Raw genomic sequence first — 24,010 nt, forward strand, 5'->3', positions numbered from 1 at the left:
TAACCCCCAAGATTTTGCTTCACGTTTAAGCTGCAACGGTTGTGGCAGAAAGGAGTTAGGACTTGCCAAACCACAGTGCTAACTTTACGTTTGGTGTGCAAACACACTGTTACCCACACTCAGACTTTTTTTTTCCTAATTTGGTCTCACCTGCTTAACACCAATTCCCATGGCACCCAAATCTGATTGCAAACGTGCAGGTTTGCAGTACCCAGTAAAACCATATTGTCACTGCATCTGAGACACTACAGCTCTGGTATTTATATCCTGGAAACCTCTATCACAAACATGACCTATACAACTACATAGCATTATTTATCATCATTTTTATGTAGGTAAAAATACTCAGTAAAAGAAAACCCAAATTATTTCATGAACTTCCACAGAAAACTACATATTTTCCTTCTGTTCCAGCCATTCATTTCCTGAGATTTCATGACAACAGAAGTCAAGAACTTACAATTTATGTCTTCTAGTTTTTTTTCAAGTTATTTGCAAGAACAAATTTAAAAGTATACTGCCAAGTCAACTCATTTATATGCAGGCAAGCTTGTATAAGCAAACTTCCAGGACATACTGAAGCATGGAGCTGGAACAACCATTTCCTTATTTACTGTGTAAGAGAAATAGAAAGTCTTTGGCAGATTATGCATAGGGAGCAATAAAAAATGAGAGCACATATAGCAAAATTACTGTGTTGTAGTTATAGTGAACAGTAATAAATGCTCCTTTTTGCAAACAACACTAAGCTTCCTAGGCCAGCTCTGAACAGCCTATTAATTAGAAGCTAATAATGGAGAGATTTAGTCTGACACCCCATCACCCTTCTCCACATCTTGGGAAAACAGAGGACAGTTATAAAATGCCTGTAAGTAGTAAACCTTGTGGTACCATCTCCACAAGACTAAAGGAGACATCAGTGAGTAGTAACACCACTAAGAAGCTTTGATTTCACAAGTATTACTATTCAACAACAAGAGGAAGTTATCATTGGTAACTATTTCTTAGATTAGAAAGTTGAGATTTCTACTTGTGACGCCTCCAAAGGTAAATTGTGACTCCATGGTCAAGGAGGTAGCATTACTTAGATGAAAAGGCCCATTCCTTCTTTATTCCTTCTAGTTTTCTAATCATACAACAGAACAATCCAAATCAAATCTCACAAACCAAGTATAGGTCAACCCTGCCCAGGGATGTGATCCACTATAAAGAACTGAATTTTTGTAATATGCATTGAACAGCTCAGTCTAACACCAAATTTACTGATTTAAGTAAACACACTGGACAGGAGTGGGAAAAAAAGGATACAGTAACACTTTATTACTTTGTGGTTTGTACACTTGACAAAGACTTTCTCCCAGACTTAAAATTTCCTCTGTTTGTTACATATAATTAGCAAAATTACATATTGCTGCAGATATAAAAAAGATGACAAGTCAAAAAGCTGTAGTACTGAAAGATTTCTCCAGTACTCCAGGGAGTATGACTGGAATGGACTTTATAATTCACCAGTAACATGGTATCACATCAAAAAGGGATGTTATATGCCTTAGCAAGGCCTTGTAGATTGTGGCATTCAGCATCAAACTAGAAATGGATTTTGTAAAAGCAATTAGATTGGTATAGACAACATAGTCTGTGGGGCTTCTTTCTTTGGGTTTTTTTTTTTTGGTTGTTTTTTTTTTACATGTGTTTTGGGTTGTTTTTGTGTTTGTTGCTGTTTAGTTTGGTTGGTTGATTTTTGTGGGGGTTTGTTTATTTGCTTGTTTCTTTGTTTAGTTATTTGAATATAGCAGAATTCACTGGGTGGGAAATATTTTCATTCCACCTGAAGAAAAAGGAATTGCACTTTTTTTCCAAGTCTATCTTTGCATGAGAAACATTCCATTCTTCCATTCATTTTTCTACTCCATTGTCTTGCACCTTTTCTTCCTCTTTTTGCCAAATAAGAATAACAACAATGAAAGTATAAGGGGCTAGGAAATAGGAAGGAAAAAAAAAAGGGAGAGTAAAATGAGGTAAACCATGTACCTATTTGGGAAGGTCACATGACATTGCCATCCTACCTCAGCTTTAAAAATAGACTCAAAAGATTTGACACTTTCCTAAAAGCACAGATGTTCAAGGAGCAGCAGAAAAAACTAAGACTCCTCATCTGTGTAGTCTCAGAAGTATCAATTATTTTGCTCTCTTTTCACCAAGCGACTACAAAGTGAACCAGAGACAGAAAATCAAATGCTAGTGTAACGCTGATGACCTGCAGCTCTACCTATCCTACAGCACGGCTACAAAGAAAGTACTGCACGTGAAGAAGAGCTCATGGAGCAGTTGGCTGAAGCAGAAGCTGAGCAAGAAAAAGGTGATGGTGGCAAAGGACAGGAAACATTTTGAAGACTCCTTCACAGTCAAGGTACACAGCCATGGTTGATCACTAAACACTAATCTGATAAGGAACCTGTTATTCACACATTATAATCTTCTGTTAGCTAGGAACTTCCATCTCTCTCAGATGAGGACAATAATCACTCAGGCAGATGATATCACAACCTTTTACTACTGAGAAGTTCTAAAGTGAAGAAAATGCTACACTGTATATGCTCTGAAACTTGGCCTAAATCATAAATCTCTTTCCTATATTGTAGATAGTTTGTATGCCTCTCTTCAAAGCAGTCCATTTTCTGAATTGTGGATAAAGTAAAGATCACTTAAAGCCCTTGAAAAAATACCACAGTCTACAGCTTCATTTTGCTGGCTTTTCTCAGCAAGACTAAAATTTCTCTTCATGAGAGAATGAAAGGGAAAAAAAGTCCCTTGGGAATTAAGGGTAGCAAAATGTCATTATCTAGTGCAGCAAGTGTCTGATACATTTCTTTGAGCAGCTTAAAAAAATATATACACAGCAACATGTGTCCACAGTTTCTGCTGCTAGGGAACAGACAACACAATAGCCAGTAGTTCACAACTGATACTGATTTGGCTGCTTGCACAGTGACAGAACACACAGTATTCTACTGAACACAGTAAGGACCTGTCTTGTACAGGCTCTTCTATTATACTTGATTTTAAGATTGACATATTGAAGCATTTTTTCCTTAGGTTTGCCTCGTCTTCAATATTTAATTATTTTTAAAAACTATTAATATAGCTTGCACATTAAATACATGGCTGACTGGTTTTACTGGGGCTGTGGCATCTGTCAGAGAACAGTGACTGTTTTCAGCGTGATGCAAGATTTATGTCAAACGTCATCTCTCCTCACCTCTTACACACATGCTCAACACCTTACAGGCTTAGCACAGCTCTATCTAGTATACAGCTATAAATTAAATTAATCAGACTTGTGACTGCTGGCAAAAAAGCTGGCATAGAAATTTGTTGCATTGTGTTTGGTCACTCTGCAGATGTAAAACAGACTAATGTTTTCCACATCATAGCGGAGCAGTAGGTTAATGAGAATTTAAAGGAATTTAGGCCCCTTAGATCATTAGATTTAGATTCAAGGTTGGGTGCAGATACTCTCCACCATGCAGTTTCCTGCATAGAAGCATGAGTTTCTTAAATGTCTTTAGTCTGTAGGACATCACAGCACTTTCTCATACCCTTTTCATGCCAACAAAGCCTGATTTGGGAAGAGAGCAGTACCGAGGCTAGCTCCTTTAAAATACACATTTTCATTCTATGATTTAATGGTAGCAGCACAGGTGCAAGTTTGAGTTTGTCTTTACAAGATAGACCTACCAATAATTTATTTTTAAAAATTATTAAAACATTTATAACTCTTTCCCACTAACAATCACTCATTCAAATGAAGGAACCAAACTTTCATTTTACTGATCCTGAAGACACTTAGATCTTATAGAGTTACAGCAAATGTCTGCTGCAATTTTCCTTAGGTCTACAAGACATTCAGGTGAAACCTAGAGAGGTAAAATGACTGCAGGAAATACTGGCTATGTTACCTGTCCATTAGAAATTATTTATTTAAAACAAAAGGAAAAGATGGTGAAGGTACTATTTAGGGCAGGAGAATTTTTTCTATGTGATACCTAGCATCCTAGAAACAGACATGAATGCTACTAACTTGGAAAAGCAATACACTTTCTGAGAGAACAATTAAAACAATGCTGAGTCCAACACTGTCTTGATGAAGAAACTGGGCTAGATAACCTTGTATTAAAAGCATATTAGTGTTTGGCAACCATGAGATAAGGAAAAAAAAAATACTCAAGCCCCCAAAAAAACTCTGTCTGCTTAAAGAAACCCAGAATGGAGTATCTGTATTATTTAAAAGGATAAACTTATTACTTAAAAGGATAAAAGGTAATGCAGAAAGGTCCCATAAAACACCCCACAATCAAGTGCATTAAATACTAACAGTAGCAGATAAGATGTAATGAATTTTTTATTAACATCAGGAGGAAAGAGTATATCTGAACACGAATGGACACTTGAAGAGTTGGGCTATAGCTATTTTGTGAGTGGTCTGTGTGGTGAAATACTAACAGATCTGCAGGGAAAACTGAGCATTTCTAAATTCTCTAAACCCTGCCAACTCTAGTGAGTTTGGTTCTGGTGCTCAGGCAGTGTTTCTGACCATTTGAAAGGTTGAGTTGGAATTAGAAATAAAATAACATATAGGAAATACACTCCACTACAGTGGGAAAATTCCCCCCTCTCTGTAATAAGAGCAGCACAGTGTAGTCACTGATCTGAAATCATGAAGTCCAGTGATTACAAAAAGGCTCTGGAACCAACCTTAATTGCAATTCAAATAAACCTTAATGCTGTTTAAAACCAGAATTACACTTTTTTTTTTTTCTCCCCATTAATTAAAAAAAAAAAAAAGGATGTATCTCAAAGTTAGAACACATTGAGATTTGCTTACTTTTAAAATGTAATCTGTTTAAATTATTGTTAATGTATCAAAAAACATAATTTTAAATATACAAAACCTTGCACATTTCTTAAGTACAATAACTGTTGAATGTTGTCTGCTTTGACCTAAAAATGATCATATCTTGCAGAGCCCGACACAAAGAAACTTCTAGTTGTCATAACAACCTACTGCAGCAACCACAAGACAGCTTGTATTTGCTTTTGATACTATTAGAACTATTAGCACAAATTAAAATCTCCTGAAGTTTAAAAAAAATAGAGATTTTTTTTAATTCCCAAAGGACTCAGTTTTCCATTTTAAATCTCCAGACAGTGGTCCGTAGAGACATTGCATTCCATCAAGTCATGTTTGCAGGTAACTCAATTATGCTCCACTTCCATACAAAATATTCAGTTTCTAAGAATAGCTTTGTAAAATGACACTCAGCACATAAATAAGACTAAATTAATCTTTAGAAAAATCTTAATGTGTTTTCCTAAGAAGTTTATTAGACAAGTCCCAATCTTGTCAAATGAAATATTGAATAATTGCACAAGTCCCATTTACGATGCGATCTGAGTTATCATTCTGTTATAAATGTTTCAGTCTCAGCAGTCAATTTAGCAGGAAAGGATCAGCACTGCTCTGTTTATGTTCTTATGCTAACGACTAAACTAAAATAGATCATTTTCACCATTGAACCACAAAATTACAAACTGGATCCACCTGAGTCCCAGGGAATGTCTCACTTATGAATTACAATTATATGAGCTTTGGTAGTACCTAGAGATGTCATTTTGATCAGAGTCTCCTTATGTGAAGAAAAAGCCAGTCCTTCCACAATTTTGAGGACAGTTAATGGCTAGAGAAGAAAGAGCAGGTGTTCATCAGAGAACAAATAACAGGGTAATGGCAGAGCTGCTATCAAAAGATACCTTATTTACAGTAAAGTCCATCAGTTATCACAGTATCACAGTATCATCAGGGTTGGAAGAGACCTCACAGATCATCAAGTCCAACCCTTTACCACAGAGCTCAAGGCTAGAACATGGCACCAAGTGCCACGTCCAACCTTGCCTTGAACTGCCCCTATGTCATTTTTCAATTGATTCTGCACAGGCATACTGTCTTATTCCAAGAACTGTGACCATCATTTCTAAAACAGGTCAAAATTAAAGCAAAAGCTTTTTTCTTAAGATTATTTTAACCTTAATATGACAGTTGTAGAAGAACTTGGAAATAAGGCAAACATCTGCATAGTAGAGGTGTGTTATAGCAAGAAATTACACAATTTGAGCTCTGTGAAGACATTTGTTCTGAGAGTACAGCTCAGACTACTGCAGCAGCACATTGCTATTCACAGACATACCTGCTTGCACTAGAATAAGAAATTGCCTTTATGAGCAAAGACTTCAAAGAAATTTAGATATATAGGGTAAAATAAATTAACACTGTACAATGTAAATCACTTAACATGGAAAAAATTACGACCACCAAACCATTAAAAGAGTTCAAAGTTCATATTCTTACGCAACTTGGTTTTAATATTGAGGTTTTCTGTTTGTAGATGTGGGTAGTGGAAGTAATTTCTGTGATTGCAGGAAATCTCTGGAGAATTTTTTGTGAATTTATTTAAGGAGGGCCACTGAATAGTCATTGTTACTATAAATCTAGTTATTCTAATCAAGATATAAAGGGACTGACATGAAAAGAGAATTCAGGTAAGACAACTCAGATGTCATTTTGCATGTTGGTCTTTTTTAGTAATAATTTGATATATCTGTGTCACATATCTGAACCTGTTAGGCAGAAATCATCTAAAGCAAGAGAAACAGCAGCATAAAAGCCCACAAGTGGGAGGAGTTCATCTTACCTTGGCTATCTATAACTCAAATCCTGATATTTTTCACATTTTTAAGAGTTGCATTTGTCTGCTCTATAGATGACATATTTCAGAACAAACAGGCTCATTCCTGACAGTAGAAGACAATTACATGAGCCATTTTTCTAACTGTGTCACAGACTTCTGTCAGATTCACATCTTAACATTTGCAAGGGATAGGTGAATTGGTTCTTGTGGTTAACATAACTTTGTTCATGCACAAATGAGCCCAGTCTTTCATGACTTAAAAAAAAAAATCTTCTCCAAAGATGTGCAAGCCATTACAGAATCTGGCTCAGCAATGAAGCTTGCTTTCTTTCTGAAACAGACATGTTAATAAAGTCAATTAAAATTGCAGAACTCACACTTTGCCAAGCTCTAATGGATCCTGCAAGGCAAAAGATCTGAAATGCATTAGCTACCCCTTTGGGGAATTCTGTTTCCTTCAGTGAGCAACCATAAGTTTGTCGGAGTCTGTATTATGACATACAGAAAAAGCCTTTCATTCTGGCTTTACAAAGAAGAGAGTAGCGCTGTATTGTTCCCTGACTGCACTGAAAAGGTCATAAAAACCTTTGTGTTGACAGTAAAGAGCATTCACCAGCCCTCTAAACTGCTACCATTTACATTCAAGTGAGAGAGGAATAAATACATCTCAAAAAAAAAGGTGTGAGCAGGATTTATGGCATTTTAAGACATATTGTCTCTGAGACCACAATAATGTTTCTAACATTCAGTGGAATGGCACAGTCCCACAGAAAATATGAAAGCATTTCAGAAAGTAATTCCAGTAAAACCAATTGATTTCTGATGTGTTAAAAGGATCTTCCTGTCCTCCTGTTATTTGCAAAATTAATACACTTACTATGTTAATTAGACTGATTTGCAACACTTCAGCAGTTTTTATGAACTATGGTTTAAATGAGTCCTGAAATTACCAATGTGGAGACAATAAATTCTGTGCAGCAGGCAAAGTAACTTGTAATGGGGAACTTAAATGTAATATCCACTCCACAAGTCCATAGAACTACATTTCAATCCAAGCTGCCTCTGAGTTGTCAGATATGTATGTGCTCTTCACTCACTTTTTTCCCCTTCCTTGCTACCTTTGATTATTCTTCAATTAAAAAAAGGGTCAGATGACTTGCCTTTACTATTATGGTGCAGTAAGGAGATGAAAGAAAAAGCTCTTGAGCATTACTATTATTATTGTGCACTCTCTGGACAGTCCCTGTAGCAGCATATCATCAGGACACTTCAAACCTTCATGATGATTATAAAATCAGACTACAGCTCCTTACCAACCTTAAACGCCTTTAGACTATCTCACACGCACGAAGCAAACATAGAAGTCCTGCAGTTCACAGTTCAGACTTGCCTGTGTATAAGGACAGTACTGAATGAGAACAGCTTCACATTCAAGATACTGGAAGAACACATCACTATTACTCCAGACTTGGCTACAGTGCTGAAATATTGCACTTTGCTTTTGAATCAAACCTTTAAAAATTACTTTAGAATGAAAAATATGGCAAGAACAGCCAGGTAGAAAGTGAGAATCACATTCTCTTCTTCTCTTTTTGAGTCTGTGAGATCTGTCACCAAGCTTTCTCATAGAATAGCAAGCGCTAGTAGCACTAGGACAATATAACATGACCTTCTCTACTATTGGGTTTTAAAAAGCTCTGAAACAGAACCACCCTAGACTTTACTTAGCAAAAATTGATCTACATCATGGTAGTTTGGTTTCCAGTTCAACAGACAGGAATATATCATATGCTGCATCAGATCAATCAAAGCCATGCTCATCTGCTAGGCACTCAATACCCTGGAAAATTTGCATGTCCTATAGATTCCGTTCATTAGCATGGTTAATTAAAATGATGGGAATGTGGTATTGATCTAATTATGAAACATATACATAATTTGGGATGCATATGGGATAAAATGTGGTGGCAGCACAGTTATGCTTTTCAAAGTCATGCCTGTTGTCTTACAAGATAGGGAAGGATTTATGGGAATGCCACTTTCATTGATGGCAGCTGACATACGGACACAAAAATAAATGGAGTCACAATCAAAAGGCTCCATTTCCTCTGTTAAGCCAGAGGGAGTTGTGCCTGAAAAACCAGCCAAGCAAGAGAGGGTTGGCAGGGTGACTGAAGAAAGAGCATTCAGTGCGTCCACCACCGCATGTGTACCAGAACTAGGAACTGATGCGGAGAGGAAACTCTCTGGAGATTTGACAATGAACAGTTACTCAAAACGCTGCAGCTCCAGTGAGGACAGCTTTGAGTTACAGGGTAGCACAAGGTCAGAAGCTAAAAGCTTTGTTAAAAGCAAAAATAAGGATGAAGGCTATCGACCCCATCGATTAAAGCACTGTCAGAAAGGGGGTGAAAAAATCCACGGACTGGAACAGTCTTCTCTTCATCCAGCAGAAGTGGGAAACACAAGCCAAAAGCTCCAGAGGCAGAAGAAGACTCACAAGAAAAGCAGTTCCTCTGCATCTGATTTGAGCTTGGTGAGTCAAGGATCATCAAGCTCTTTGTCTGTTGTGGAAGAGAAAATAGAAGCTAAACTCAAATTCTCTCAATTTATTAATGAAGTTACTTTCAGAGTGCTTGATCCCATGAGCCTGAGGGCATACCGAGCTGCTAAACTGAAAAATACCCTTCCAACCAGTGTGAGAAGCCTAGATGATTTACATATTAAGAGAAAGTCTTCTGCAAGCTGGAAAGAGAACATTCTAGATGGAAAAACGCATGAGGAAGCAGACTTAGAAAGCCTGAGAAGTGAAGACATTGTGGCTGGAACACGAAGACTCAAATTAGAGAAATCCTTGTCTCTGGATACAAGTCCCTCTCTCAGGTCACTTGATAATGGTGCCTCATGCAGAACAAGAACTGGCTTGCCTGTAGAAATTATGATTTCTCAAAGCAAACAAATGCCAGCCACAAAATCTGCATCTCTGCCTAGAAGTACAAGCATGGTGAGCTCTCTTTCACATCATTTTTTGGGTGGTATGTGAGAAGTACTTGTTCATTTATGTAACTATTTGAGAAATGCTTTGTCTCTCTGGGTGGGCTCTTACTATGCACATAATCTTTTCCCCAGGGTGAAACAAACGTGGAGGGTTTGTTTTTAGTAGCTGAAGATACCAGTTCTAGGAGGTATGGGAGAAAAGAAAGATAGGACGCAACACTATAGTCCTTTTACTTTGGTGAAGGAAGCTGCCATGAGATCAAATAAGAAAGGTATTCCTGCACTGCAATGAAGAATACATATAACTAGATCAGCTCAGTTTGAGTAGTCAAGACACTCTCGGGAAAGGCTGAATAGAGTATTGTGGCAGGCTCACCAGCTTAAAATTTGCTTAGGCATGTCTGCACTAAACAGGCACGCTCAGTTAGTGCCAGCAAGAGTTCTAACATCCTGAAAACGTTTGTAAGGTCTGTGCATCTGGAATAGTACATCTAGATTGATAATTTCGTTCCTGGTTTTTCTGAAAACCAAAATGAAGCATAATACAACAAAACCCCCACAAACAACAACAATAAATAAAACCTCAAAACATTAGCAACTGGAAAAGAAAGGAAAAGACTGAATCTTTCTTCAATGGCTTGGTCAAAAATATTTATGTTTTTAATTTTTTCTTAAGAGCTTTTTCCATTTGGCTCAGGATGAGGTAGTCACACTTTTTGAGGAGGTCAAAGGGAAATTGTTTTTCTTTGCTTGCACAGCATTGTTAGAAACTGCAGGCTGCCAAGCGCTCAACTAATACGTTATGTTATCATGCCTCCAGAGCAGGGGTTGTAATTCTGCTAAAAGAATAAAAATCCAGGAGCTGTGGCTTAACACTATACATATGTACATAGATGTTGCTAAAACGGGATCTGCTACAGATAAATTATTATTTCAGAAGTCTATTCAAAGAAATAAACAAACAAAAAAAAGAAACAGAAGTCTGTCTTCACAGAGGACTGTAGCAAGTGGGAGCACATCCCAGGCTTAAGGATTTCATACAATCTTCAGCAGCCCAAACTTGGGCCTTTATAGGTTATCCTTGGATGTTTTGATTATCACTGGTCAAAGATGGATGGAGAGAGAAGCAATGAAAGATAATCAAATGTAGATAGAATTTGCACACTGTTTTGTCACAGCTCCACAATGGGAGCTGTCCAGAAAAGCAGGCAGTAGGCTCCAGGCTAAGCCCATGGCAGGATATGTGTTGTCCACGTTTCAATTAGCCATCAGTCAGAGGGCCCTGTAATTTCATTCAATTGATGGCCTCTTCTCCCAGGCAACCAGCAATAGAACAAGGGGGGACAGTCTCAAGTTGTGTCAGGGGAGGCATAGGCTGGATGTTAGAAGGAAATTGTTGTCAGAGAGAGTGATTTGCCATTGGAATGGGCTGCCCAGGGAGGTGGTGGAATCACCGTCCCTGGAGGTGTTCAAGAAAAGCCTGGCTGAGGCACTTAGTGCCATGGTCTAGTTGACTGGATAGGGCTGGGTGCTAGGTTGGACTGGATGATCTTGGAGGTCTCTTCTAACGTGGTTGATTCTATGTAAGGATCAGTCTATTCCAATTTAAGCATCATCTTTCTCTAAATCTACTAATTTAAACACAGTAGTTACAAAGCATTTTACCTTAGCAAACATCTTGTCATACTGCAGAGCTCAAAGTGGAAAAAAAGAAAGGAGTGGCAGGAAAGAAAACTAAAGCAAAACACGTTTAGACATATCTACAACTCATGTCTCCTACATGCAAAAACTTCCACTTCTATGCAATTTATTTAGTCCAAGCCCTCACCTGAAGCATGCCAAGCAAGAAGCAAAAGGATACCCATACAGTCATAGGTACCATTACTGTAAAGACATATAAAAAACACTTTATTATGCAATGATCAGTTCAATATGCATATAGAACATTGCCTGAAACTGTTCCATGTTTTAGTTGCCAAATTATTCATATGCAGAAGATAATCTTCAAGAGTAATCCGGTTACATTTACTTGAATATAAAAACAAGATAGCAGATGTATAACACATATATGGAAGAGCTTGAAAGAATATGGTTGAAAAGTCTGAGGTTAGCAAAGCTGCACCTAATTTAAAAAAAAAAAAAAAAAAGTTGACTTAGAAGAGGAATACTTTGACATTTCCTTCTACCTGTTATGTTTTCTGAAGAGCCCTGAGGTGTCTGTGGCGATGTCTGCACTGCATTTGATGTGTCTATATTGGATCCAAATCCACTAAAGTGATTTTCAACTTCCAGACTTCTGAGAACTGGTCAAAATGTTCTGGGACATTTCTGCAGCAAGTATTTATCAGGTTGCAAACAGCTGCCATCAAAATGAAATCTCACAAAGAAAATATCTTCGCTCTAAATCTATGCAGAAGAATTTCCAGACAGATAGCAGGATCAGAGGGTGCTCCAATAAGTGATTCAGGTTAATGAGAATAATGATGGGTACAAAATACCATGGACAGGACATTGTTATGGTCTAAATATTTAAGTAACCTGGTCAGTAGGATGAAAGTATTTCTCATTTATCTGTATTAATCTAAATTTAGAGTCACTGAATAAATACGGAGGAAAGCTCAAAATTAACTACCAGAAGGGACATTGTAGCCAGGTAGGGGGTGGCCTCTTCTCCCAGGTAACCAGCAATAGAATAAGGGGACACAGTTTCAGGTTATGCCGGCGAAAGGATAGGCTGGATGTTAGGAGGAAGTTCTTCACAGAGAGAGTGATTTGCCATTGGAATGGGCTGCCCAGGGAGGTGGTGGAAGCACCGTCCCTGAAGGTCTTCAAGAGAAGACTGGCTGAGGCACTTGGTGCCATGGTCTAGTTGACTGGATAGGGCTGGGTGATGGATTGGACTGGATGATCTTGGAGGTCTCTTGCAACCAGGTTGATTCTATGGAACTAGATGAAAACAAGCCTTTCAATCCACACCAGCGTTGAGGAGGGTGAACAAATTGAAACTCTGTCATACTCCCAGATTGAAATGAAAATATGAGTTCATTGGGCTGAAAAATGCAGGACAGGTCCAAAAAAATTTCAGGAAAAGTCTGATAAGGGTTGTACACAATGTAAAGTTTCTCAGAATTTGAAACACATGCTCTCAGAATCTGTTCAAAGAGACATTAATGCAGAGAGAAACGTGGATAAGTTCAAACATATTTTCCTCAGATCCAGAGTACATTTCAAAGAAAGCCAGGCACGAGAGCACGCTCATCTGTGTCTTTTAATACACATTTTATCGTAAATATATTCATTCCAAGTAACAGATGCCTTCAGGAAAGCTTTGAATAACACTGCTAGTACTCCAGGAGGAAAGTATGGGTAAAAACCTGGTTCTTAATCATTCAGGAGACTGACACCACACATTAGTAAGTCTGCAGCATCCTGAGATTTGAAGGAACCTGAATATTAGTTTTCAGTTGACTTTAGTTGTACACAAATGAGGACCAATTTTCAACTAGATCTTGTCTTCATGTATACACTTTGCTTGCACAAGTGACCACATAAGACACCATTTATTCTCTGTCATAAGAAATCAGGATTGTTTCTGTCTTAGAAGAGCTACATCTTTCCATCTTATAGAAACTATCAGTAATACACATTCTGTGTGCAAGAAGTCTTAGAAGCACTTAATTATTGGCTCACATATGTTAAAGAATTGTGCACTTTTCATCTAAGGTCATAGGATAATGTCATCACACAAAATAATCGAGGTCAAGACTGATCAATACAAATTACTAAGCAGCAATATCCTCTCCGAGTTGCTAAAAATACAATGTTCCAATCTGATGCAGAAGATGTTGTCTTAAAAAAAAAATTGCTTGAGCTTCAATAATGGCATTTCTAAAAAACATTTTGGAAGACTTTGGATGTTATAAGATAGTGAATTTGGCAAGTGGTTAGAGAGCAGAAACACAGCCTTGCTTGGTAGGAACTAACTGTACTTACAGAGCAATGACAGAGAAAAAATTAGCTGCATCCATCCAAAGTGGCACTAACGAAGGTAGAGCCAACAACAATCACTCATTATCTAGACAGAATCGTTGCGTGAACACAGCCTCTGAACTCAGAGTGATGTGTCTGCATGGTAATATGTTAGGTGGGCTTCTCAGTTTGGTTTGGCAACAGTTTCAAGATTTCTTCTTTATTTGGCATAGCACAGGTTATAAACTAACTGTATCCCTGTTTGTCTTCCATCTTCACCCGTTCTTCATCTCTCAAATTAATTATGGGGGGCTCATTAACCAGCTCAGGTTGAGCTACTGCCACCTGTCAGGACAAGGCACCTGAAGGGTCACTGATGTAGTAGTTCTGTCTCCTGTGTGGTTTAAAGGTCCAAAGTCTGGCTCCATACAAGCAACTTGATTCTTTCCCTGTAGTGTTAGAAAAACTATCTGAAAACAAAGTATTCATTTTTTGCTCTAATTTCAATCAACACATGCTCTCAAGTGTTTAATTACTATAGCCTCCAAGATGGAAGGGAACAAATGCTTGTTACAAAGGTTTGCATCCATTTGAAATGCAGAAGAGTGAAGCACAAGCTAGAATAACAGCCCTTTTCATTCCTCTCACAAGAAATTAAAATGACAGTAATTATTGCAAAGAAGAAATATGACCAGTGTAGACCTTTATATAGGATATCAAGAAGATTCAATTCTTGATTATCTAATACAGAAAAGCTGTTTTATTCTTAAGCAACCATATAGGCAGCATTCTGATGTGTCATAGCCTTTGACACAAATGACTAAAATTACACTGATTTGTGCCTTGCTGGATGAGGATTTCTTATGTTCATTACAGGTTCTCCTGCAAGGAGAATATCTTAGCATGGGTATGGCTCTCTGAGGGTGCAGAGGCACCTTTAGAAATTATAGCCTTACACACCTGAAAGTCCCAGGCCTGAAGGAACTTCAGGCAGAGTAAGATTGTCCTTCAAAGTCTGTGGTAGAACACCACAGCAATAGAAAATGCAACTGATCTTCCATTTCTAAAGTAACTCAGCTTCTAGGGCACCTGAGTTCTAACAGAATCTCACTGAAAAAGCAGACAAGATGGTGACATATGTTTTGCTCCAGGACAGAGCTTTTTCCTAAAGAAGGCTCTCAGTCCCTTTTCAACCCTTCCAGTCTGTTACAATACTGTAAAAAAAGCCTTTTTTTCTTAAATGAACAACAAATCTTTCATTTCCATTTACAGTATAGTGAAATTTACAAGTAAGATTTGGGGTCAAATACATTATAATGGAAAGTATCTATTATTTCACTGGCTCATGCATGCAATCCTTTAAAAGAGAAATAGTAAGAGGCAGTACTAGAAGTGAGGAGAGATGAAGTGATTTGTCCACATCAGCGATCAAGTCAGCAGCAGAGCACAGGCCTGAAAAACATCCCAGTGTCCTATTTTCTGGTCTGTTCCTGCTCTTTCAGGCAGACAGGACAATATAGAATTACCCTCAACTGCAGAAATAATGAAGCTTTGATCCACAGCTCTGATAACTCAAGGTTACCAGAGGAAGGTAAGAAAGAGAACTGTATCAGATGCTTCAATTCTTCAGCACAACATGCATATGACAGACCAAATCATTAGAGCCTCATACAAGTCTCATATGGTGATGGAAAATACCACATGGGCTCCCTTCCTGGTATTCTAGCCTTGTTCTTGCAATGTTATCCTGTATGACACTGCTTTGAAGTTTGCTCCCCTCTGCCTTGCAAGCTGGAGGTGACTGTTAGTAGCCTAAAAATCTTTTGTCAAAATAGCTATTTTAAAACACATGTCTTAGTTCTTTCACAAAAAAAAATGTGCTTGAAAAAAGGTATCGATCAGTTCCTTTCACCACTCAGAGACATCAGACAAATACAGCAATTGCCAGCCTTACGAGCTTTAAACTTGTTATCTTATAAAGTGAGCACAGGCACTGAGCTTCTAGCAACACAAACCATAACAACTTAACTCTGTTATTTTTTCTTGATCTGCAGATCCTTGAAAACAGTCTCCAGTGTGGTAATAATGTGCAAGAATCACAGGTCAAAACAACTGAATTTGGATGTGAAAATCCAAGTTCCACATCTTTAGTTGATTTGGGCAGCAGTTCTTCAGTATTTGCAAGGGTTCCTAATGCATCACTATACCCTTTCTACTTCTGCTACTAACATTGATTGTTTTTCTAATTCCTTTACAACATTATTATGAAATTGTCACTCTGGGTGCAGTAGTAATGAGTAGTATTGCAAATGTATGCAGATCTATACACTTGGAGTATCCAAGGTAGGTAAATTAGCTTTATGATACATCACAGGGACTAAGCAGCCAAATACACTGAGCTATAAAATCTGAGGGCCAAAAGAAACGGTTGTGCTTTCTGATCTCACTCCACCAGAAATCTAAGCTAAATCTTGTTTTCCACCGATCAATTCTTTTAAATATCTCTTCTGTCTGCAAGAGGACTTAGCCATGTTAGGTTAGAAGCACGTAGTATTAGTTGACCTAGCAGCAGTCAAGCTTGGGTAAGATGGAACTCAGAAAAGACTAAAAGTCCAAGTACTTAGCCAGTGGTGAATCCTGTCCTTCATTTTGTTAGTGACATTTACACTACAGTCACAAGCTAAGGGAAGCCAAGTGGGCCACGCGCAATTTCATCTATAGTTAACGCCTCTTGTCCCAGTAATGTAGTATCGACTCCTTTTTCCACTGCTAAGAGCAGAGCAGCAGCCATGTAATAGAGGAGAGATCAGCACAATGTTTTTAGAGCAGCAGATGTGACATCATTTTACAAGCAACGGTATGAGCAGATGGTGTTTAGAGAGTTCTCCTTGCCTGCTCTAAAACACCTCCGTTGGGTCACTAATGGAGCCTTCATCTAGTTGAACACAGTGCATAAAGCTACAACGTTCCCAAGATGACGCATATGGTCATTTACAGCTTCTCAGCTCATCAAATACAAATTAGATCAAAATCATCTTTACAGAGCATAGACATCTACAAGCCAGTTCTCAAAAGAGTAAGCTATTCATTCAAGACAGAATAAAATACAGTCTGAGCTTCCTGACAATAAGAGGAACATGTTTTCAGTGGAATTAAATATCTCATTTTTAAGCCTGCAATTTTTGAAGTTATGGTTTGTACTTGAGCTGTTCTCCTGCCCAGCCCCCTCCCACTCCATTTTTATAAAAGAAGGGGTGTAGCAAGTGAATAAGGAAGAAGACATTTGGATAAAGGAATAGACATTATTATAATGATACATTTCTGCACAGGATTCAGGACTCCAACTAGAATACATTATCATTTACCAGCCAAATCTACTATTTACCTTCAGAAGGGCAGCTACTCATCCAGAGTAAAATGTTGAGTGCATGCAGTTCACATTGATTTTAGTATATCTTGACAGCAACCATGGGAAAGCAACATTGATAGTCATAAATATTTACTGTTTTCTTTCCAGTGATTTCTGTTAATATGACTTTTCCCCTTTCTTTGAGTTTGAAAATCACTTCTCAGTTGCACTTTCTGTCTTTGGGTGCATTTAGAAGGAAATGGCCCTTTCAAAGCAATGGAAGCTACAACAGGCTTATAATAATTACTAGCACCAGAAATGCCTGAAAACTGTAGAACCAGACAAAGGAAGGCAAAAGAACAGGAGGCTGAAAAGACCAATAGATCTTTCTTGTCTAGACTACATTTGGCCTAAAGGCCTTTCTGTGCAATCTATGACAAAAGATTTTAAAGGTGTTTCAATCTGGTTTACATTTCATCCCTCAGCCAGCAGCCTGTGTCTGTCATGCTCTCAATTTTTAGATTTTTTTTTCCCCCTGCCATAGCATGGCTTTGGTATATCACAGAAGAGGAAGACACCAGCATGCAGTGACTCTTTCCCACAAAGATATGCAATAATCAACACAACTATTTTGTCTGGTTAACACAGTGAAGGTCTCTGAATTTCGCCAAGAGAAGATTCAGCTGTAAGGCCCTGCACAGAGTCAGAGGTTGCTCTGATTTGTTTTTCACTTGTGAATGACTAATATTTTACCCCACTCATTCTAAGGTTTTCATTATTAAAATTCTACTGATTGACCAATTGTATGCAATTGATAGAAACACAAGCATAACCTTGGTCCCCTCCCCATCGTGCTCTAACATCAAACCTAACTAAACTGAAGGTTCACTACTTATGAGACTACCACAGCTTGAGTTTCATGGAATCATAGAATTGTTTTGGTTGTAAAAGACTTTTAAAATCACTGAGACCATGTCTGGTGGTAAACTGTGTTCCTTAACACCATTGTCCATCTATTTTTTAATCACTTTCAGAGATGAGTACCCAACCACCTCCCTATGGAGATTATTCCAGTGTTTAATATCTTTAAGTGACAAGGTTTCCTCTGATATATAATCTAAATTATACAAAGCTGGTGAGGGGCCTGGAGCACAAATCCTATGAGGAGAGGTTGAGGGAGCTGGGCCTGTTTAGCCTGGAGAAGAGGAGGCTCAGGGGTGATCTTATTACTGTCTACAACTACCTGAAGGGGCATTGGAGCCAGGTGGGGGGTGGCCTCTTCTCCCAGGCAACCAGCAATAGAACAAGGGGACACAGTCTCAAGTTGTGCCAGGGTAGGTATAGGCTGGATGTTAGGAAGAAGTTCTTGCCAGAGAGAGTGATTTGCCATTGGAATGGGCTGCCCGGGGAGGTGGTGGAGGCACCGTCCCTGGGGGTCTTCAAGAAAAGCCTGGATGAGGCACTTAGTGCCATGGTCTAGTTGATTGGTTAGGGCTGGGTGATAGGTTGGACTGGATGATCTTGGAGGTCTCTTCCAACCTGGTTGATTCTATGATTCTAAATCTCCCCTGGTGCAACTTGAGACTGTTTTCTCTCATTCTATATCCCTATGCCCTGTTTTGGGGACAGAAAAGGGGGAATCAGTACTACATTATTCTGCCAAAGCTGCACCTGAGTACTCTCATTTCTCTGAAAGCTTGAAGCTCTGTAGGTTTTAGTCTAACATCAGAAACTGCAGCATTAAAATGCTTAGGCTGACAAATTTCAAGAGCAGAAAGTCTTATGATTTACCAGGTAGACTGGAAGGTTTTATACTGTATGTGGGCCTCAGAAATGAAGCCTACCTGCCCCAAAACCATGACTTTCAGAGTATCAGGTCTAACAAAGAGAAGCAGGAACCCATTTAGGAAGTAGATTTACATTTGTGAAACACATATATTTTTATAAAGATCTAAAAAAAATGGAATTTTCACAGACTAGGACAGACATTTGTTTCAATGATTTACTCTTTCCAAAGGGGCTTAAATTTGACCTTTTCAGATGACAGTCTTCAGCACCAGAACTTTTAGATGACAGGAAAACACATTTTGTGGGTAAGGAAAAAAGCAGCAGATGCCATAAATCTTGGCTTAAAACAGTCTCTCTTGATATTCTCATAAATAAGCCAAGAAAATCGGGGGGGGGGGGGGGGGGGGGGGGGAGAATACTAACAGATAAATACAAAACTGATTGCAAAATCTTATTGAAAGTACAGTTCAGAACATTCAGTTGTGACTGAATAATGACTCAGGAAGACAAATACTATTTAGTGTTAGCAAGCAGATGCATTTGCTTTGAGATACCATTGCTACCTATCTACAGAGAGTAAATAAAGCATGAATTCTGCTCCTTTGTCTGATACAGATACTACAGCAGCACATTTACATGGCTGTGTAATACTTTTGAGAGGATCCTTGTGAAATTTCCAAAATCATAACTTCCCAGGAAAAATAATGCACTTACTGAGTTTTAAAAAAGCTTTTTCATTTCTGAAAATCAGACTTGGGTAGATTTTTCTCTGTTGTAGAAAACTTACTCAGTACCCAGAAGGGACAGAAGTTGTTTAAATACCTCACTGTTTTTCGTCTCTGAAACCACCACTGTATCTACAACTAAATTTGTTTCCTTCTTCACTACCCAAAGGATTCTACACTTTGGCCACCAACAACTCCAAGCAGCACTACAGGCTGGGGACAGAGTGGTTGGAGAGCAGTCAGGAAGAAAGGGCCCCGGGAGTACTGGTAGATAGTACCTGAACATGAGCCAGCAGTGTGCCCAGGTGGCCAAGAGAGCCAATGGCATCCTGGCCTGCATCAGGAACAGTGTGGCCAGTAGGACAAGGGAAGTTATTCTTCCCCTGTACTCAGCACTGGTCGAGTCACACCTTGAGTACTGTGTCCAGTTCTGGGCTCCTCAATTCAAGAGAGATGTTGAGGTGCTGGAACGTGTCCAGAGAAGGGCGACAAAGCTGGTGAGGGGCCTGGAGCACAAACCCTATGAGGAGAGGCTGAGGGAGCTGGGGTTGTTTAGCCTGGAGAAGAGGAGGCTCAGGGATGACCTCACTGCTGTCTACAACTACCTGAAAGGAGGCTGTAGCCAGGTGGGAGTCAATCTCTTCTCTCCCAGGCAACCAACAAGAGAACAAGGGGACACAGTGTCAGGTTGTGGTGGGGGAGGTATAGGCTGGACGTTAGGAGGAAGTTCTTCACAGAGAGAGAGATTTGCCATTGGAATGGGCTGCCCAGGGAGGTGGTGGAGGCACCATCCCCGGAAGTGTTGAAGAAAAGACTGGCTGAGGCACTTAGTGCCATGGTCTACTTGATTGGATAGGCCTGGTTGATAGGTTGGACTGGATAATTTTGGAGGTCTCTTCCAACCTGGCTGATTCTATGATATTCCAGAACTTGTTTGGAGTTTAATGTTGAAAAAAATCCGAGTGAGTTTATGAAGTGTCTATTGGTGAGCAGTTAGTCTGAATGTAGTCTGCAGACACTGCTGGCTAACAGCTCTTGATTCCTGGTGGCAAATTCAATACCCACAAAGATAAGCTGAAATTATTCAAATGCACAGCTGTTTGCACTGCTACGTGATGTTAGTTGGGCAGGAATGTTCGGTGATATGGCAGTCTCTGTCTCCTACTCCCTGCTTGAACAGCAAGAGCATTTTAAACAGAGAAGAATGAGGAATAAATACTGGGCCTGTCCGTACAGTAACACTTGTTCTACTGAAACAAGTGCAGGGATCAGTGCTGGGCCCCATCCTCTTTAACATCTTCATAGATGACCTGGATGAGGGCATGGAGTCAGTCATCAGCAAGTTTGCAGATGACACTAAGCTGGGGGCAGATGTGGCTGGGTTGGAGGGCAGAAGGGCTCTGCAGCGGGACCTTGACCACCTGGACAGATGGGCAGAGTCCAATGGGATGGCATTCAATAGCTCCAAGTGCAGGGTGCTGCATTTTGGCCACAACAACCCCATGCAGAGATACAGGCTGGGGTCGGAGTGGCTGGAGAGCAGCCAGACAGAGAGGGATATGGGGGTACTGATTGATACCCACCTGAACATGAGCCAGCAGTGTGCCCAGGTGGCCAAGAGAGCCAATGGCATCCTGGCCTGCATCAGGAATGGTGTGATCAGCAGGAGCAGGGAGGTCATTCTGCCCCTGTACTCTGCCCTGGTTAGATCTCACCTTGAGTACTGTGTTCAGTTCTGGGCCCCCAGTTTAGGAGGGACATTGAGATGCTTGAGCGTGTCCAGAGAAGGGCGACGAGGCTGGTGAGAGGCCTTGAGCACAAGCCCTACAAGGAGAGGCTGAGGGAGCTGGGATTGTTTAGCCTGGAGAAGAGGAGGCTCAGGAGTGACCTTATTGCTGTCTACAACTACCTGAGGGGTGGTTGTGGCCAGGGGGAGGTTGCTCTCTTCTCTCAGGTGGCCAGCACCAGAATGAGAGGACACAGCCTCAGGCAGCGCCAGGGGAAATTTAGGCTGGAGGTGAGGAGAAAGTTCTTCACTGAGAGAGTCATTGGACACTGGAATGGGCTGCCTGGGGAGGTGGTGGAGTCGCCGTCCCCGGAGCTGTTCAAGGCAGGATTGGACGTGGCACTTGGTGCCATGGTCTAGCCTTGAGCCCTGTGGTAAAGGGTTGGACTTGATGATCTGTGAGGTCTCTTCCAGCCCTGATAATACTGTGGTACTGTGAAGGCAGAGAGACATCTCCCACAAAGAACAGCTATTCCCTAGATAACCGTAGTAACGAAAACCTGCTGTGTGAACATGGTTAAAGTGAGCAGCTATTGAGGATTCCAAACCTGGTTCACAAGCACTTATTTCTACAGCAGCCAGCCAGCCCTTCACACCACTTGCTGCGCTGCACTGTGCTGCAGGCTGGCGGAAAGTACCAGACGTGCCCTATTTCTGGGGACTCAGAGGCTGGCAGCCAGAGAACTGCGACTGCCTTCAAGCCAGCAGGGTGAAAACAAACAGCAACAGCCACTGCTGAACCTTCAGGCACTGGAGGGCACCTATAGGCCTTAATGGTCCTAACTACCTGAGGTGACCCCCACTTGGGACACAGCCTGGGACCCCATGACAGCCTCCAGGCACTGATAGTCCGTGTCCCAGTGACACTGCAGCTTCCTATGGTCCTGCCCTGCCTAGCCACGGACCCCATCAAACTAGTCCCATGGCCCAGACCAACTCTATCCCCAGAGTGTCCAGGGCTGGGGTTGCCCACAGTGCTCTCCAGCTGCCCTGCTGCCTGGGACAGATCTCAGCTGCCAGACCCTGCCCTAACAGACCCAAGGGAATTCCCCAACCCTGTGGCCGCTGGGCCTCAGGGATTCTCAAGCCCCACACCGGAGCACACAAACACAGGGTGAGTGGAGACAACACTGTGCCAAGCACTTCTGTCCTTCCACTCCAGCAGAAACCAGTCCCCATACAGCAGTAGAAGATAAAATATTTCTCATTACATGAGAGGTTATTGCGAAGAGGGAGCAGAAACACCACACTGTAAACCACACAGAGCTGAAGTTACTCACTCATCATAAGGAATTTACATCAAGTAGCAAACTGGTAACAAAATCCTGCACAGATTATCTTTGTGGGTGCCCACATTAAGCAGTGTAATGCAGAAAAGACCCATCCTTTGCCTTGGATATGCCCATCTTCTCCTCGACTCAGTATTTCAAGGTTTTCTATTGTCTTTTTGTTTTGTTAACGTTTTAGTAAACCAAAATGGATGCTAAACCAGTCAGCAAAGTTACGTGAGGGAAGAGTACAGTCCATTACAATCAATGTAGTTAATTAAAAAGACAATTAAACCAGAAACAGTAATGAGAACTGGAACACAATAAATAATTAAAACAAAATTATTTTGGCTCTTTTTTTGCTGAGCCATTCAGTCCCCACTTAAAAGTAAATGACTTTTTGCTTCATTGACAGCCACAACAGCAGACCTTATGCAATTCTAAGTTCTCCTTCCACTGTTAGAATGCAATTGCATAAGCCCCCCTTTCCCACTTTCCTCTTGCTCTACCCACATCCCAGCCCACTGTTGAACCACCAGTGATGCAGAACTGGGAGCTGGACTAACAAGTCACAAATAGAGAGCAGCAAAGAAGCATGTGGTGGTAGAAAACACCTGTTAATTATTCCCCAAAAATGTAAAACATTCTTTTGCTGCAAGAGAGAAGCTGTTGGCAGATTATTTTTCTGTTTATTTATATTGGAAATAGGAAGGACAGAAAGAAGGGTTTGGCAGCTTCTTTGTACCTTATAGCCATTTTGGAGCGCAGGAACTAACACTGCAGGAAGCAACCTGGGGAGAAGAGGCTTTGTTCTTCAAGCACCAGGCATTCAGAACAAGTGCTGGGTAGTAACATAGCTAACTGCTTAATTTCTGAGCTCAGATCTGCAGGAATCATTTTTGCATATTATTGTGTCTCTGCCCAATATTACCACAGCAGTGTTACAGCTTTATAAACTGTGTATTGACAGCTACGGTCGGTTTCCTGCTTTTCTTGTATGCATTCAGATCTTAAGTGTTCCTCTCCCCCACATTGAGAAATAGTGACAAAGAGCAGGATGTTGAGAAGAAAGCTTCACCTTTCACTTTCTCGTTACATAACCTCTCCAGTTCTTTGAGAAGGAAGGAAGAAGTAAGCTCTACTAGCTGAGTCACTATTTAATAACATGATGATTAGCTAAACATCATGACGACTAGGGATTAAGCATTTTCCACTCTTATTGGACTTCTATCATCACCAGAAAAACAACAGGTAGCTTCTCTAGTAACTCAGTTATTTTAGTACTAGAGATCAATAGCTTTATTGCATTTCTCAAAACTATGAAGCCTAATAGCTATAATAAATATGAGCACGTGTCCTTTAAGCTATAATGGAATTTTATA

The 24,010-nt window shown here is 40.1% G+C and overlaps 1 protein-coding gene and 1 long non-coding RNA gene across 9 annotated transcripts in view; one reads left to right on the forward strand and one right to left on the reverse strand.

The window, feature by feature from the left end:
* The window catches only part of LOC135191455 (uncharacterized), a 171,678-nt gene that overhangs the window by 86,748 nt on the left and 60,920 nt on the right, over window positions 1–24,010 (reverse strand). The gene's annotated exons all lie outside the window — the stretch shown is intronic.
* BEGAIN (brain enriched guanylate kinase associated) overlaps window positions 1–24,010 on the forward strand; it is a 194,450-nt gene that overhangs the window by 1,133 nt on the left and 169,307 nt on the right. For 4 of the 7 annotated variants that reach the window (XM_064173021.1, XM_064173512.1, XM_064173266.1 and 1 more), the window contains exon 2: window positions 2,281–2,410. In XM_064173021.1, coding sequence (XP_064029091.1) covers window positions 2,363–2,410 — 48 coding nt within the window. In that variant the 5' untranslated portion in view covers window positions 2,281–2,362. Of the gene's footprint in view, window positions 1–2,202; window positions 2,411–9,006; window positions 9,751–24,010 lie in introns of those variants that run through there. The other 3 variants (XM_064173099.1, XM_064173595.1, XM_064172942.1) reach the window with 3 other exon arrangements.

The sequence above is a fragment of the Pogoniulus pusillus genome, chromosome 1 (assembly GCF_015220805.1).
Source record: "Pogoniulus pusillus isolate bPogPus1 chromosome 1, bPogPus1.pri, whole genome shotgun sequence".
Taxonomy (NCBI): Eukaryota; Metazoa; Chordata; class Aves; order Piciformes; family Lybiidae; genus Pogoniulus; species Pogoniulus pusillus.